General features: G+C 46.8%; 1 protein-coding gene across 1 annotated transcript in view; it reads left to right on the top strand.

The window, feature by feature from the left end:
• lrsam1 (leucine rich repeat and sterile alpha motif containing 1) overlaps positions 1–18,734 on the top strand; it is a 64,328-nt gene that overhangs the window by 15,898 nt on the left and 29,696 nt on the right. The window contains exons 10-14 of the mRNA XM_080418673.1: positions 1,023–1,129; positions 1,522–1,551; positions 3,089–3,211; positions 4,283–4,422; positions 15,149–15,193. Of these exons, the coding sequence (XP_080274799.1) occupies positions 1,023–1,129; positions 1,522–1,551; positions 3,089–3,211; positions 4,283–4,422; positions 15,149–15,193 (445 nt within the window). The remainder of the gene's footprint in view (positions 1–1,022; positions 1,130–1,521; positions 1,552–3,088; positions 3,212–4,282; positions 4,423–15,148; positions 15,194–18,734) is intronic.

Below are 18,734 nucleotides of genomic sequence, written 5' to 3'. Positions count from 1 at the left end.
CCCTCCTAGCATCCATCTGCTCCTAGCATCCATCTGCTCCCTCCTAGCATCCATCTGCTCCTAGCATCCATCTGCTCCTAGCATCCATCTGCTCCTAGCATCCATCTGCTAGCATCCATCTGCTCCTAGCATCCATCTGCTCCTAGCATCCATCTGCTCCCTCCTAGCATCCATCTGCTCCTAGCATCCATCTGCTCCTAGCATCCAACTGCTCCCTCCTAGCATCCATCTGCTCCCTCCTAGCATCCATCTGCTCCCTCCTAGCATCCATCTGCTCCTAGCATCCATCTGCTCCTAGCATCCAACTGCTCCCTCCTAGCATCCATCTGCTCCCTCCTAGCATCCATCTGCTCCCTCTAGAACTAGTAGGAATACTGTCTCTTCTTCATGTGTTATAGAACTAGGAGAGGAGTATTGTCTCTTCTTCATGTGTTATAGAACTAGGAGAGGAGTATTGTCTCTTCTTCATGTGTTATAGAACTAGGAGAGGAGTATTGTCTCTTCTTCTTCATGTGTTATAGAACTAGGAGAGGAGTATTGTCTCTTCTTCTTCATGTGTTATAGAACTAGGAGAGGAGTATTGTCTCTTCTTCATGTGTTATAGAACTAGGAGAGGAGTATTGTCTCTTCTTCTTCATGTGTTATAGAACTAGGAGAGGAGTATTGTCTCTTCTTCTTCATGTGTTATAGAACTAGGAGAGGAGTATTGTCTCTTCTTCTTCATGTGTTATAGAACTAGGAGAGGAGTATTGTCTCTTCTTCATGTGTTATAGAACTAGGAGAGGAGTATTGTCTCTTCTTCATGTGTTATAGAACTAGGAGAGGAGTATTGTCTCTTCTTCATGTGTTATAGAACTAGGAGAGGAGTATTGCCTCTTCTTCTTCATGTGTTATAGAACTAGGAGAGGAGTATTGTCTCTTCTTCTTCATGTGTTATAGAACTAGGAGAGGAGTATTGTCTCTTCTTCTTCATGTGTTATAGAACTAGGAGAGGAGTATTGTCTCTTCTTCATGTGTTATAGAACTAGGAGAGGAGTATTGTCCTCCATCTCAGTATCTGCTGCCGGTGTTGGAGAGCGACCGCTTCAAGTTACACTCTGACTATGTGGATGGAGAGCAGGCCTGGCAGGTAGGACTATTACTCTAATTATTAATAAAGACTCTTATGTCTTCTCTCCTTCACACAGTAAATGTAATTATTAATAAATACTCTTGTCTTCTCTCCTTCACACAGTAAATGTAATTATTAATAAATACTCTTATGTCTTCTCTCCTTCACACAGTAAATGTAATTATTAATAAATACTCTTATGTCTTCTCTCCTTCACACAGTAAATGTAATTATTAATAAATACTCTTATGTCTTCTCTCCTTCACACAGTAAATGTAATTATTAATAAATACTCTTATGTCTCCTTCACACAGTAAATGTAATTATTAATAAATACTCTTATGTCTTCTCTCCTTCACACAGTAAATGTAATTATTAATAAATACTCTTATGTCTTCTCTCCTTCACAGAGTAAATTTAACGAGTATGAGAAGAAGAAGGTACGTGACACCATCTAAACTCCCTGACTGTAACTGTAGCTGTCAATCATAATGACTGAATACTGTACATGTCAATCATAATTAGTGAATGATCTGACTGTACCTGTCAATCATAGAATGAAGTGGTTGTGTGCTTCAGTAAGTTCATGGCAGAGCTATGGAAGCCCATTTGAACCATTACATCAAATGAAGAAGCAGAGCTATGGAAGCCCATTTGAACCATTACATCAAATGAAGAAGCAGAGCTATGGAAGCCCATTTGAACCATTACATCAAATGAAGAAGCAGAGCTATGGAAGCCCATTTGAACCATTACATCAAATGAAGAAGCAGAGCTATGGAAGCCCATTTGAACCATTACATCAAATGAAGAAGCAGAGCTATGGAAGCCCATTTGAACCATTACATCAAATGAAGAAGGATACAAAACTGCTTATGAGATAATAGTCAGAATTGTGAGGAAAATCAACAACACTTTTCACTCTCTGATTTAAATGTATATTTTATGAACAACCTTCATTGTAACATAAATACGGTCAAACATAAATTGCCATTGTTACATCAGGAGCAATGGAGGAGGACATTTTGAAAAAAAGCAAAGTTATGACTTTATGTTCAATTAAAAGAGGATTATATCACTGAAAAAATGTAATATTATGTTTATGGCCCTCAATTTGTTATTACAACTACTGCTACTACTATTATTACTACCACTACTCCTACTCCTACTCCTACTCCTACTCCTACTCCTACTCTCCTCCTCTCACAATCCAGGACATTCTATTTCTATCTAGTGGCTGAAACCTAAATGCAACTCGTGATGTCATCATTGTTTGGTCCTGTGATGTCATCATTGTTTGGTCCTGTGATGTCATCATTGTTTGGTCCTGTGATGTCATCATGGTTTGGTCCTGTGATGTCATCATGGTTTGGTCCTGTGATGTCATCATTGTTTGGTCCTGTGATGTCATCATGGTTTGGTCCTGTGATGTCATCATTGTTTGGTCCTGTGATGTCATCATGGTTTGGTCCTGTGATGTCATCATGGTTTGGTCCTGTGATGTCATCATTGTTTGGTCCTGTGATGTCATCATGGTTTGGTCCTGTGATGTCATCATTGTTTGGTCCTGTGATGTCATCATGGTTTGGTCCTGTGATGTCATCATTGTTTGGTCCTGTGATGTCATCATTGTTTGGTCCTGTGATGTCATCATGGTTTGGTCCTGTGATGTCATCATGGTTTGGTCCTGTGATGTCATCATTGTTTGGTCCTGTGATGTCATCATGGTTTGGTCCTGTGATGTCATCATGGTTTGGTCCTGTGATGTCATCATTGTTTGGTCCTGTGATGTCATCATTGTTTGGTCCTGTGATGTCATCATTGTTTGGTCCTGTGATGTCATCATTGTTTGGTCTTGTGATGTCATCATTGTTTGGTCCTGTGATGTCATCATTGTTTGGTCCTGTGATGTCATCATTGTTCTGTCCTGTGATGTCATCATTGTTCTGTCCTGTGATTGGTCCCGTCGTCTTTCAGGAGCAGAAGCTGAAGGAGACGCTGGCGTTTGAGCGTCAGCTGGAGGAGACGCAGAAGGAGCACGCTCAGCTCCTCCTCATGAACAGCTCCCACAAGGAGAACATCCTCAACTCAGTCAGACAGGTAGTTTTAACTCCTCAACTCAGTCAGACAGGTAGTTTTAACTTTTTAACTAGTTTTAACTAGTTTTAACTAGTTTTAACTAGTTTTAACTCCTCAACTCAGTCAGACAGGTAGTTTTAACTCCTCAACTCAGTCAGACAGGTAGTTTTAACTCCTCAACTCAGTCAGACAGATAGTTTGAACTTTTTAACTAGTTTTAACTAGTTTTAACTAGTTTTAACTAGTTTTAACTAGTTTTAACTCCTCAACTCAGTCAGACAGGTAGTTTTAACTCCTCAACTCAGTCAGACAGGTAGTTTTAACTCCTCAACTCAGTCAGACAGGTAGAGTTTAACTCCCTCAACTCAGTCAGACAGGTAGAGTTTAACTCCTCAACTCAGTCAGACAGGTAGTTTTAACTCCTCAACTCAGTCATACAGGTAGAGTTTAACTCCTCAACTCAGTCAGACAGGTAGAGTTTAACTCCTCAACTCAGTCAGACAGGTAGAGTTTAACTCCTCAACTCAGTCAGACAGGTAGTTTTAACTCCTCAACTCAGTCAGACAGGTAGAGTTTAACTCCTCAACTCAGTCAGACAGGTAGAGTTTAACTCCTCAACTCAGTCAGACAGGTAGAGTTTAACTCCTCAACTCAGTCAGACAGGTAGAGTTTAACTCCTCAACTCAGTCAGACAGGTAGAGTTGAACTCCTCAACTCAGTCAGACAGGTAGAGTTTAACTCCTCAACTCAGTCAGACAGGTAGAGTTTAACTCCTCAACTCAGTCAGACAGGTAGAGTTTAACTCCTCAACTCAGTCAGACAGGTAGAGTTTAACTCCTCAACTCAGTCAGACAGGTAGAGTTTAACTCCTCAACTCAGTCAGACAGGTAGTTTTAACTCCTCAACTCAGTCAGACAGGTAGTTTTAACTCCTCAACTCAGTCAGACAGGTAGTTTTAACTCCTCAACTCAGTCAGACAGGTAGTTTTAACTCCTTCTAACTCCTCAACTCAGTCAGACAGACAGGTAGTTTTAACTCCTCATAGTCTCATTGGTTAACAGGAACAGGGTCTCATGTCTCATTGGTTAACAGGAACAGGAGCGTGTGGAACAGGGTCTCTGCAGGCAGCAGAGAGCTGTAGAGGTGGAGAGACTGTGTCTGCTGGGGAGGGTCCGCACGGCCGAGCACCACATCAGCGCCCGCATCACCAACCTGCTGATGGACGCTAACAGGTATCACACAGTGGGGGGGGGGGGGGGGGATACCACTCACATCCAAAAAATCATGCAAATCGGTACACAGTATCTCTATAGTCATTAAACTAAACCGGTCTTTCAGATTTCTCATATTCCATCCTGATTGGTGAAAAATGTCTTCCAAAGTTTGCAGGAGTGACATTTTGCACACACATTCACACTAGGCCGAGGAAGAAATACAATTTGAAAATGTTCAAATCAGCCTCATGGTGGCGCTATAACAGGCCGATTCGTGTTTTTACCTTTAACTGCACCGATCTGTGTAAAACTTTGTATGCACACTCCCTAGAGGTCAAGGAAAAACCTTTGCCCTGCATTTTTCACATCTGCCTTTTATAGCGCCACCAGGAGGCCGACTTATGTAAAACACATTATTTTATATAACTCCTTCCATCACGACGGATGTGTTTGATTTTTCATATTCCATACTGATTGGCTAAGATTGACATCTAAAGTTTGCATTATTGGCTTGTTTTGAACAAAATTCCGCAAATCATGAACACGTCCGATTGCGGTCAAACTTTGCACACACATTCACACTATGTTGAGGAACAAATGCCACCCTTTTAACATTGGCCTGTTATAGCGCCACCAGCAGGTCTAATTTAGCGAAACAAATGTTTTTAATGAAATGCCTCAAATGATGAATGCAGTCAGTGTCCGATTGCCGTGCAAGGCCTAAGAAGAAATGGCACCCTTTTCACGTTGGCCTATTATAGCGCCACCAGGAGGCCACAATAACCTACCTGACCTGGCGGAGACCTTTCTAGTTTCATCTTTTTTTATCTCTCTCCTGATTGGATAAAATTGTTGTCCCGACCTGAACATGTATTTTCGGTTTATTAAAGAGCTGGAGAGACAGTTACTGAACAAACTCTATAGTAATGATTACTATCACAATATAGATGTATTTAACACTGTTACTGAACAAACACTCTATAGTAATGATTACTATCACAATATAGATCTATTTAACACTGTTACTGAACAAACACTCTATAGCAATGATTACTATCACAATATAGATCTATTTAACACTGTTACTGAACAAACACTCTATAGCAATGATTACTATCACAATATAGATCTATTTAACACTGTTACTGAACAAACACTCTATAGCAATGATTACTATCACAATATAGAGCTATTTAACACTGTTACTGAACAAACACTCTATAGCAATGATTACTATCACAATATAGAGCTATTTAACACTGTTACTGAACAAACACTCTATAGCAATGATTACTATCACAATATAGAGCTATTTAACACTGTTACTGAACAAACACTCTATAGCAATGATTACTATCACAATATAGATCTATTTAACACTGTTACTGAACAAACACTCTATAGCAATGATTACTATCACAATATAGATCTATTTAACACTGTTACTGAACAAACACTCTATAGCAATGATTACTATCACAATATAGATCTATTTAACACTGTTACTGAACAAACACTCTATAGTAATGATTACTATCACAATATAGAGCTATTTAACACTGTTACTGAACAAACACTCTATAGTAATGATTACTATCACAATATAGATCTATTTAACACTGTTACTGAACAAACACTCTTTAGTAATGATTACTATCACAATATAGAGCTATTTAACACTGTTACTGAACAAACACTCTTTAGTAATGATTACTATCACAATATAGAGCTATTTAACACTGTTACTGAACAAACACTCTTTAGTAATGATTACTATCACAATATAGAGCTATTTAACACTGTTACTGAACAAACACTCTTTAGTAATGATTACTATCACAATATAGAGCTATTTAACACTGTTACTGAACAAACACTCTATAGTAATGATTACTATCACAATATAGAGCTATTTAACACTGTTACTGAACAAACACTCTATAGCAATGATTACTATCACAATATAGATCTATTTAACACTGTTACTGAACAAACACTCTATAGCAATGATTACTATCACAATATAGATCTATTTAACACTGTTACTGAACAAACACTCTATAGCAATGATTACTATCACAATATAGATCTATTTAACACTGTTACTGAACAAACACTCTATAGCAATGATTACTATCACAATATAGATCTATTTAACACTGTTACTGAACAAACACTCTATAGCAATGATTACTATCACAATATAGATCTATTTAACACTGTTACTGAACAAACACTCTATAGCAATGATTACTATCACAATATAGATCTATTTAACACTGTTACTGAACAAACACTCTATAGTAATGATTACTATCACAATATAGAGCTATTTAACACTGTTACTGAACAAACACTCTATAGTAATGATTACTATCACAATATAGATCTATTTAACACTGTTACTGAACAAACACTCTTTAGTAATGATTACTATCACAATATAGATCTATTTAACACTGTTACTGAACAAACACTCTTTAGTAATGATTACTATCACAATATAGATCTATTTAACACTGTTACTGAACAAACACTCTTTAGTAATGATTACTATCACAATATAGAGCTATTTAACACTGTTACTGAACAAACACTCTTTAGTAATGATTACTATCACAATATAGAGCTATTTAACACTGTTACTGAACAAACACTCTTTAGTAATGATTACTATCACAATATAGAGCTATTTAACACTGTTACTGAACAAACACTCTTTAGTAATGATTACTATCACAATATAGAGCTATTTAACACTGTTACTGAACAAACACTCTATAGTAATGATTACTATCACAATATAGATCTATTTAACACTGTTACTGAACAAACACTCTATAGTAATGATTACTATCACAATATAGATCTATTTAACACTGTTACTGAACAAACACTCTATAGTAATTGTAGGAAAGCCCTCGTTGACACAGCAGTCCTCGTTGACATAGAAGTCATGTTGACCCAGCAGTGCTTTGATGCACCTAATTAGTGAATAGTTTCAGCTGGTGTCCCTTACCCAGTCAGTTAATGCAGACCTAATGAGTGATTATCTTCAGCTTGTGTGCTTCACTCAGTCAGTCTTTCTTTGTTTGACATGAGGAGCAGTGCTATTTCTCTGACTGTGTGTGTGTGTTCATGAGAGTAAAAGTAAGTGTCTTATTGTTTGTTTAGAATATGGTGCTTTACTTTATGTTATTGTCATGTGCTGTTTTATATCGTGTATGTTTGAATATATTACCGTGACTGTACTTTCTGTGAATTGTTTGTTGATAGCTGCTAGCTGTGCAGTACCTACTGTTGATTTGAACCGTGATGTTTTATGTAACAATAATTTGATTGTTGCCTTATGTTATATTATATGCTAAAAGCGATTTGTATTCTGTGTTTTGTAGACCGCACGTATCAGAAGTAAAAGCCACTGAACCAAGCTCCTCTCCTGTGAATCTTTTACCGGAATCACGGTCTATAGTGTACCAGCTCTACTCTAGCAACTGTAGAGGTCCTAGTCCTCTGTTTCATGGTCCTTCGAGCCGGATAGAGCTCCAACAAACACTATGGATCCTACAAAGCAAGACCTCAACGAGGCAGCAGCTCGTCCCCACAGAGAGCAAAACCTTCCTCATCACCTGAGTGAGTACGAAGTGGGCTACAAACCGCAGACGCGAGATGAACCTCCAAAGGCTCTACCCCACGCACCAGATCGTCGGGCTGACGAGACGAGGTCCCCATCTCGGGTCGGTGAGCCAAAGCCTCCATCAGAGAAGAATAAGTCCTCACACCACTCAAAGGCCAAGTCGGCCTCTGTGACCAGTGTGCCCAGTGCAAGCTCCCAATGCGAGTCCTCACGCCATTCAAAGGCCAAGTCCGCCTCTGGTGCGGGTTCGCATCGTGAGTCCTCACATCACTCCAAGGCCATGTCCGCCACTAGCGCACGCTCTCATCGATCCTCTGCTAGTGCAGACCCTCGACGTGCTCTGACACCAGTCCAGGAAGCATTTCTCCAAGAGAATATCCAGCGCCTGGAACTTGAGCAACTGCAGCTACAGGTCTTAGAAGACAACAGAGCTGATCTGGAGTGTCAACACCTTAACACGCAAGCCAGGGAGGCTCAACGCATGCAGCAAGAAGCGCAAGACGCACGAGAGGCTATATCCAAACGTCTTGACAGACAAATGCGACTGAAGAAGAAGGAGAACGAACTCCAGGTGGCTCAGCTAGTTACCTCACTCCTTCAGGAGCCGTCGAGGGAGGAACCAGGTAGCTGTGAACCATCCACAAGTAGCTTCAGGCCTCTACCGATGACGAGTGCCTTACCTACAGACTCGACACCATTGCAGCGTCCAGTCGCCCTGCAGGGCAGCCAGTCCATACAGGTTCACTCCACCATAGGCACTACAGTGAGGCAGCCATCAGCCCAGTCGATGCCCCTCTCTGCTGCACCCCATGTATCAGCACAACCCGCTTCGACTGCATCGGTCGTGCCTGCTTTGATCCAGCAGCTGCCTCCTCAATTACCCATAAGAACTGCAGTGATGCATCCCCCAGCACAGCCGATACCTCTCTCCCGTTCACCACCTGCATCAGCGTTCCATGCTCCGGTTGCCCCTTCCCACACTCAGCTGCCGCCTGCTCAATCCACTGTGGGCCTTACAGCAATGCATCTGACATCACAGCCTATGTCTTTCTCTGCAGCACCCCCTGTAACAACATATTCAAACATGTCAGCCCACAGTAGGCTTCCTACGAGGTCACACCAGGCCTCGGCGGTAGCGCACAGCGCCCAGACCCAGCGGTATCACACCACCGTACCATCAGTACAGATTCCTACCTATGGTGTGGCCACCTCTACTGCAGCTCAAGCTCACAACCCTATGGGTTCCGCTGCACATTACATGGCTCCTAACCATCCGAAGGTTGACCCATGGCAATATCAGCATCCAGGTTCAATGATGTCATTCGTCCCACCTTATGGCATTCCCCAATCAATACTGCCAGTCTTTGAGCGTGACCGTGAAAGCGACTTCGCTCTCCTCAAGATGGCCTTGGATAACCTGACAAGCGGTCACGAGCACATGAGCGAACAGTATAAGTATCAACTGCTCCTGGGTCACTTGAAGCTTCCCAGCGCTCTCCACCTGGCCAAAGCTTACATGTACGACTTTCAACCGTACACTGCCGCATTGCAAGCCCTGCAAGACAAATATGGTCAACCCCGGCAGCTCGTCCAATCAGAGCTAGGTGCTATCCTCAATACACCTTCCTTTAAATACGGCGATTCTGAAGCCTTCGACTCCTTCGCACTGTCCATCCAGTCACTGGTGGGCATGCTCGGGACTCTGGAAGGACCTAATGGTTACGAGTTGAGATGTGGATCACACGTCGACCGGCTCCTGACCAAGATGCCCCCATCTTACAGAGACGGATTCATCGAATACTGCCTGAGTCGGGGTATCCTAAGGACAGGGTATGACCAGACCTACACTCTGTCCGATCTGGCAGCCTGGCTTCAGATGAAGTCACACGCGAAACGTCTATCAAGCCGAGCTGCAGCTCTCTATCAATGTGATGCCCCCCATCCAGTCAAGAAGGAGCAACGTGTCACTCATAAGGAGAAGACCACAACCGTACTTCTTAACACAGAAGACGTTACCAGCCCTTCAGGGTCTGCTCGTCCTAGTACTTCAGCGTCTGCTCACTCCAAGTCCACCTTCAAGTCCAAACCGTATTGTCCTTATTGTGACAATAAAGAGCACTTCTTGAATAGCTGTGACGACTTCAAGAAGTTGTCCACCAACCAGGCTGTGAAATGGATCCAAGATGGGAAACGGTGCTGGAAGTGTGGCCGCAACCACGCGGCTGAAGCATGTACCCTGAAGCGCCCCTGCAAAACATGTAAAGAGCAGCACCTCACCATCTTGCACGACTACGTCCAGAAAGCCCAAACTAACATCCACATGGTGACTACACCACCCGTCAGAATCTACCTTGACCGGCCCAACCGACCACACCAGGTGATGCTGAAGGTCGTCAAGGTAATCCTGAGAAATGGAGACCAAAGCTTCGAGACTTATGCCGTGCTGGATGACGGCTCTGAACGGAGTATCATCCTCCCTCAAGCTGTGCAGAGCCTGAACCTTTCTAGAGAGCCAGAGACTCTCAATCTACAAACAGTCCAGCAGACCGTCGATCAGCTCCAGGGCAGCTCCGTCTCCTTTGACGTTTCTCCACTGTGTACGCCTTCCGAGAGGTACCGGATCCACCAGGCCTTCTCTGCCAACAGCCTGAGCCTGGCACAACACTCCTACCCCATAGCTGCACTACAGAAACGTTACAAGCACCTCCACGGCCTGCCCTTACCGCCGATCGACCATGCTAAGCCTCTGCTTCTGATAGGTTCAGATATGCCACATCTCCTGATCCCTGTACAGCCAGTACGTGCAGGCCCACTGGGAGGTCCCATCGCCATTTGCACCCGACTGGGTTGGTCACTCCAGGGTCCTACCAGTCTTGTCCAGAACACGTCATCTGCACAGTGCCTCCACATCTCCACTGTACCCCGAGCCGCCGAGCTCTTCAGTAATGTGGAACGCCTTTGGCAAGTAGACACTCTCCCTTATGTGAACCAGAAGGCAGCCACCCGCTCGAAGCAGGACCAGCAAGCCATCGCCCTGCTGCAAGCATCCACCATTAGACTCGAAGTCGATGGAATCCAGCGCTACGCTACCCCCCTGCTTCGGCGAGCAAACGCTACCCAACTTCATGCTCCAAAGGAAGCTGTACTGCCGTGCCTCCGCAGCACTGAGAGACGACTTGCCAAGGACCCTAAGCGAGCAGAGGTCTACTGTAATGAAATACGTAAACTGGAGAAGGCTGGCTACGTGGCTAAAATACCTCCTGCCGAAGTCGACCAGTCAACAGAATCCTGGTACCTTCCACACCATATTGTGAATCACAACGGGAAGGACAGGATTGTATTTAATTGTTCATTCCCGTATCAGGGCCTGTCCTTAAATGACCTCCTGCTTCCCGGACCGGCACTCGGGCCTAGCCTGCTCGGTGTCCTCATCAGATTCCGTCAACACTCAGTGGCAGTGAGTGGGGATATTAAAGGGATGTTTCACCAGATCCGCCTACTGCCCAGTGACAAGTCAGTGCTGCGCTTTATCTGGAGAGACATGGAAAGAGAGCAGGAGCCGAGTGTTTATGAGTGGCAGGTACTCCCCTTCGGGACGACATGTAGTCCCTGCTGCGCTATCTACGCCCTCCAGCGGCACATTCAAGACAGTGTAGAGGGCAACACCGCTTTAACCGAGACAGTTGAGCAGTCTTTCTATGTCGACAACTGTCTTCACAGCACATACTCTGCTGACGAGGCCAAAGGCCTTGTTGACGACCTCCGCCAGCACCTACAGTCAGGAGGTTTCGAGGTCCGCCAGTGGGCAAGCAATGTGCCAAAGGTCATCGAGCACCTCCCACCTGAGGCCCGCTCTGAAAGTAGCGAACTATGGCTCTCTAAATCCAGTAACGACCTTCAGGAGCCTACCTTAGGTCTACGCTGGAATTGCCTCGGTGACACCTTGGGGTACAAGCATCGCCCGGTGGAAACCGTATCACCTACCTTGAGGAACCTCTACCGAGTACTAGCCTGTCAGTACGACCCTCTTGGCTATATCCTGCCATTCACCACGAGGGCTAAGGTCCTCATCCAGAACCTGTGGAAGGAGGAGGTTGGCTGGGACGAGGTGATCCGACCTCGCAGTCTGCTAGACCAATGGCGTTCCTGGGAACAAGAGATTCCTCACCTTATACGCCTGGAGTTCCCCCGAGCCTATGCTCCGCCACAGGCCGACACCGCTACAGTCACCAGGGACCTCCATATCTTTTGCGATGCATCAGAGCGGGCATACGGCTCTGTTGCCTACATGAGGACCGTGGATGACCAGCAGGAAGTCCACATTTCCTTCGTGCTCGCTAGGTCTCGGGTGGCCCCCCGCAAACAGCTGTCGATGCCACGCCTGGAGTTGAGTGCTGCCTTCACAGGTGCTCAGCTCGCTGGTGTACTCCAAACTGAACTCACCGTGCCCGTCCAACGAGTTGTCATGTGGTCTGACTCCACTACAGTTCTACATTGGATCAAGTCAGAGTCCTGTAGATACAAGGTGTTCGTGGGCACCCGCGTGGCGGAGATCCAGAACCTGACTGAGCCCGATAGCTGGAGATATGTGAACTCTGCCTTGAATCCGGCAGATGACATCACTCGGGGTCTGACCCTGGAGGAGTTGGCACAACCACATCGATGGCACATAGGACCAGAGTTCCTCTACTTACCTGAAGATCAATGGCCTACCATGCCCTCAGCTGAACCTGATTCCGATGACGGTGAGCTGAGGAAATCCGCCATCATTGGTAATGTGACCACCTCTCCCGCTCCTCAGTTACCTGTCGTTGAAGACTTTTCTTCATGGAAGGAGCTCATTCATGCAACAGCCAGGTCCCTTCACGGGGCGGCTGATTCTCACACCCCAGATCAACTCGAGGCAGCGGACTACCTGAATGCTGAGAGGGCCCTCATCCTACGTGCCCAGACGGACTCGTTCCCGGAGGAGGTCAAGGCCCTCAAGTCAGATAGGGCTCTTCCCTCTGACAGTCGGCTGAGCTCGCTAGCCCCAGAGTACGACCATGTCACAGGCCTCCTCAGAGTTGGAGGTAGGCTACGCAGAGCAGAGAACCTGGAGATTGACGCCATCCATCCAATCGTCTTAGATCCACAGCACCCCCTGACAAGGTTGCTCATCCAAGACTACGACCAGACTCTTCTCCATCCTGGGCCAGAGAGAGTACTCGCTGGTCTACGCCGTAAATACTGGGTCCCGCGTGGGAGAGAAGCAATCCGCAAGCATCAGCACTCCTGTCGAGAATGCCAGCTGTGGCGAGCAAAGCCTGACGTGCCCAAGATGGCTGACCTTCCACCTTCTCGCCTACGTCTTTACAAGCCCCCGTTCTATTCCACTGGAGTGGACTGCTTCGGGCCATTTCAAGTCAAGATAGGACGCCGTAATGAGAAGAGATGGGGGGTTGTGTACAAATGCATGACTACTCGTTGCATACACCTTGACCTCCTGGAAAGCATGGACTCTGATGCTTTCCTGATGTCCCTGAGACGATTCATCTCACGTAGAGGCACTCCGTTCGAACTTCTCTCCGATAATGGCACCAATTTTGTCGGAGCAGACAGAGAACTGCAGGAATCGTTTGCTGAGATGGCGCCCAGACTAAAGGAACAGCTGGCCATGCAGAGAATCACGTTCTGTTTCAACCCTCCAAGTGCACCCCACTTTGGCGGAACGTGGGAGAGAGAGGTAAAGTCAGTGAAGACTGCCCTCAAGGTCATCCTTAAAGACCAGACGGTGTCCGAGACCGTCCTCCGGACAGTCCTCATTGAAGTGGAGGGTATCATGAACGCCAAACCATTGGGTTACCTCTCCTCAGATGTTGCGGATCCAGATCCCATCACTCCGAACGTTCTCATCATGGGACGCCGGGATTCGTCCCTGCCACAAGCCATCTACGACTCCAGTGACCTCCTTGGGAAGCGTCGCTGGAGACACAGTCAAGTGTTGGCTGACCATTTCTGGTCCACCTTCATCCGCTACTATTTGCCAGGCCTACAAGAGAGGCAGAAGTGGAGGAAGGACGGCAAAGAGCTGTCCGTCGGTCAGGTGGTCCTCATTGTGGACCCGCAACTCCCTCGGGCCCTCTGGCCGGTCGGGAGGGTCACCCAGACATACCCTGGAGCTGACGGACGCGTCCGCACCGCATCTGTACAGGTGAAGGACAAGATTTACCTGCGCCCTGTGTTTCGCCTGGTGCAACTACCGAGTCTTCCTGACGAGGAGGACCCCTGAAAGACTTTCCTGTTTATGTTCAAATGTTTAAGTAGACATTTGGGGGCGGCTGTGTAGGAAAGCCCTCGTTGACACAGCAGTCCTCGTTGACATAGAAGTCATGTTGACCCAGCAGTGCTTTGATGCACCTAATTAGTGAATAGTTTCAGCTGGTGTCCCTTACCCAGTCAGTTAATGCAGACCTAATGAGTGATTATCTTCAGCTTGTGTGCTTCACTCAGTCAGTCTTTCTTTGTTTGACATGAGGAGCAGTGCTATTTCTCTGACTGTGTGTGTGTGTTCATGAGAGTAAAAGTAAGTGTCTTATTGTTTGTTTAGAATATGGTGCTTTACTTTATGTTATTGTCATGTGCTGTTTTATATCGTGTATGTTTGAATATATTACCGTGACTGTACTTTCTGTGAATTGTTTGTTGATAGCTGCTAGCTGTGCAGTACCTACTGTTGATTTGAACCGTGATGTTTTATGTAACAATAATTTGATTGTTGCCTTATGTTATATTATATGCTAAAAGCGATTTGTATTCTGTGTTTTGTAGACCGCACGTATCAGAAGTAAAAGCCACTGAACCAAGCTCCTCTCCTGTGAATCTTTTACCGGAATCACGGTCTATAGTGTACCAGCTCTACTCTAGCAACTGTAGAGGTCCTAGTCCTCTGTTTCAGTAATGATTACTATCACAATATAGATCTATTTAACACTGTTACTGAACAAACACTCTTTAGTAATGATTACTATCACAATATAGAGCTATTTAACACTTATTATATCACGTACAGCCCCTTTAAATGGAGGTATATTTCATGGTATTAAAAGGTTGTTGGTTCCATTCCAGACAGAAGAAGAGTGCAGCATTCCTGGCAGCGCTGGAGGAAGACAGGTAGTTGTCTGTCTGTCTGTCTGTCTGTCTGTCTGTCTGTCTGTCTGTCTGTCTGTCTGTCTGTCTGTCTGTCTGTCACAATTAAACAAGGGAACCAGGAGACCTGGTACTCTAGGTCTCTAGGTCGTCCTCAGACGAGCCCTCCATCGTTGCTTCCAGTCATCCCGATTCTCCATACATCTGGCCAGCTCATTGGTGCTATGGGCTCCTGCATCCTTCTTGAGCGTGTCCACATATGTTGGTGTGGGGCGTCCTCTTGACCGGTGCCCATGTGTTGGTTCCCACAGCACCAGTTTGCTGGCTGGCAGCTCTCGGTGCCTTTGGCAGTGTCCTGCTAGTCTCATTCTCCTTACAGCAATCTTCTCGCTCACCCTTGGTATTCCCTCATACAGGATTATGTTGGTAACATGCGCACTCTTGCTGATGTTAAGCACTGCACGCAGCATCCTGGTGTAGCACCCGTCCAGGGACTTCTCAAGGGCTGGTTTCAGGGTCCAGCATTCACTGCCATAGAGAAGAACAGACTCTACTGTCGCGTAGAAGAAGCTGAGTTTGATTTGGCGGGGGAGATTGGAGTTCCATACACTGGTCATGCCATTCAGGGCCCTCCATGCAATTGCCTTCCTCACTTTAAGATCTTGCTCAGTTGAGTTGACCCATGAGCCCAGGTATTTGAAGTCCTCGACTTCTTTCAGCACAGTGCCTCCTGCTGTAGTCAGAGGTTGATGTTCTGGTGGAACGTTGTAGGTGAGGACCTCAGTTTTCTTGGCGTTTAGCCTGAGGCCGACCTTGGCGCACTCTAGCTCTACCCTGTTCAGTAGTTCTTGTGCTTGTTCCACGTTGTCAGAGAGCAAACTGATGTCATCCGCATAGTCAAGGTCTGTGAGGACCACTGCGGGGTGTCGCCTCGACTTCCTTGGCGTTAGTGTGAAGCCAAGTTCCTGCTCTCGCCCACTGATTGCTTTCCTGAGCGCATAATCGAGGACTATAATGAAGAGAAAGGGGGCTAGTGTATCCCCTTGCATAACCCCAGCCAGGATGTCAAACTCCTCGCTGTTGCCGTCTGGGGTCACCACCTTGGCCCTTGTTCCTGCGTACATGGACTCTATTGCTCGGAGTAGGTTGGGAGGAATCCGGTATGCCTTCAGGATCTTCACCATCATGCCTCGGTGGATCGTGTCAAATGCCTTTTTGAAGTCTATAAAGCATAGGACTGCAGTCAGGTTGTCCCTCTTTACCTCCTCAATCATTCTCCTAAGTGCCAAGATCTGAGCTGTTGTAGTTCGTCCCTCTCGGAAGCCGTTCTGATTCTCCCTCAGGTGAGGGTCAATTGCTTGCCGGACCCTGTTTAGGATCATGCGGTTGTAAGCTTTAGCAATGATGCATGTCAGACTGATGCCTCGGTAGTTGTCCGGCTTTGAGAGGTCCCCTGATTTGGGCACTGGGATGATGTTTGACAGAGACCACATGTCAGGCCGCCGATGCAACAGGGCAAGGTTACAGAACTCTAGAATGATGTCGTCGAGATCACAGTTCTTCAGGACCTCTGGGGGAATGCCATCTGGACCGGGACTTTTTCCCACTTTCACTGTGGTTTTCGCCCTGGCGAGCTCCCCAGGCGTGAAGGGACCATCATCGATTTCCAAGTCCGGGAGGACTGGCGGCACATCTTCCGCAACTTCTGCCGACTCTCCCAGCAGCCTCTGGAAGTGGCTGAACCAGGTCTTTACCCTCTCCTCAGGGCTGTGTCCCTTGACCTGTCCCTCCTTGGTCCTCTTCCTCCCAGTCATCTCATTGATGACCCTCCAGGCCTCTCCATATTTCTGGTCACCCTGCGCTTCCTGCACTCTCTGCACTTTCTCCATCAGCTCCTCCCCTTTGATGGTGTCGTATGTGCTGAACAGAAGATGCTTGGCTTCATTCAGCTCCATACGTCTCTCCACAGTTGGCTCCTTCTCAAATATGAGACGGGCTTCCTCCATCTTCCGCCGTGCCGCTACCACCCCTGGGTGCTTGGATCGCAGGGAAGTACGGACTCTCTCCATCATGGGTACACACAGTTTGGTCGCCTCCTCGTTGGCAGCAACGAAACGCATGTATTCGCTGCTGGGATCCGCTCCCATATCCAGCTGCTGGAATCGCTTCCTCACCTCCTCTGTGTACCTGGTTTGGAGGCCAGGGTCGCTGGAGAGCGCTTTCCAGTTATACCGGATCCTGGGACTTGGTTTGGGGGCCCTGAGGCTCAGACGCACCTTCATTGAGACCACTCGGTGGTCTGAGCCCACAGTACTGAATGTGGAGTATGGTTCTGCATTCATAATGGAGTTCCTCCACTTCTTCCTCACAAGGATGTAATCCAACTGTCTCAGCGTACCAGTGGCTCTATCTCGGAAGGTCCACCTCTTTCCTATCCTCTTCCGGAAGATGGTATTTGCCGCCAGTAGCTCGTGTTCTGTGAGGAAGGCAGTGAGGTAGGCGCCATTGCGGTTAGTAGAGTCGTGGTAAGGGAAGGGTGTGTCCTCTGGTCCAAGCCTTGCGTTGAAGTCCCCAAGGATTGCCAGGAAGTTGTGGGCTGGGACTTCTCGGACCGCTGCTACCAGGTCCTCGAAGAACTCCTCCACGTCCTTAGGTGCTGCCACGTTGGTGGGCGAGTACACGACTATCACTGTTGTTACTGGATTGCCCGAAAACTCTGCGATCAGGATCCTGTTGGTGTGGTAGTGAACCCAACGGAGAGCCTTACGCGCCCGAGAACCCAGCATTAACCCTACACCGCCTGTTGCGGCCTGGGCCTCGTTTCGCCACGCTGATGCAGAGATGAACATGCTTCTCTCAACTCTGCGGTACACGATCCGGTCGTCAGTGTGCACTCTCCTGTGTTCCTGGATCCCCAGGATCTCCACTCCCCATTCCTCAGCACAGTGTGCTAGTTCTATCAACCTCGCTTCTTCTCTTGCTGTGCATGCATTGAAGGTTCCCATTACGAATGGTCTCCGACAACGCATGAGTGCATTGGACGGGGTGCTGTGATCGGACAGGACCCTCCCTGGGGCAATCCCAGGGTTTGAGGTCCTGTCGTCATGGTGTCCTCCAGAAGGAGGACCAGCACCACCGACCGCCGCGATGCTCCTGCGGACTCCCGCCGCTGGAAGTATAGGATTTGGGATGACTTTGTACTCCATGGTTGGCTTTACTATGCTAATAGCGGACTGTGGGGCGCAACTCCTCGCAGTCCCGGTTTTAATTCAGAGTTACCTTCTCCTAGACAGGTTGCCATTCAAGGCTATGAGCCCCATCTGCCCATGCATTTTGACCCTTAGCTGGGACAGTGGTTGGCAGACGTCAGGGCGTGTCCACACACCGGTGGGCCTGCACGTCGTGCCTCTGGGGTCCACTGCTACTCCGAGATCCCCTACAGATTAGCCTGGGACCTCGCGGAACCCAGTATCCGTGTGTGGCCACGTGGAGGCACTGCAGGAGTCTTGGTGGTGGAGAGGCTGTGTACCGGCAGAAGGAGGCTTACGCACTCGGCTCCTCTTTT

This window comes from Gymnoscopelus braueri (genome assembly GCF_963280865.1).
Source record: "Gymnoscopelus braueri genome assembly, chromosome: 22".
Taxonomy (NCBI): Eukaryota; Metazoa; Chordata; class Actinopteri; order Myctophiformes; family Myctophidae; genus Gymnoscopelus; species Gymnoscopelus braueri.
This window is presented reverse-complemented; position numbering and strand designations above follow the sequence as displayed.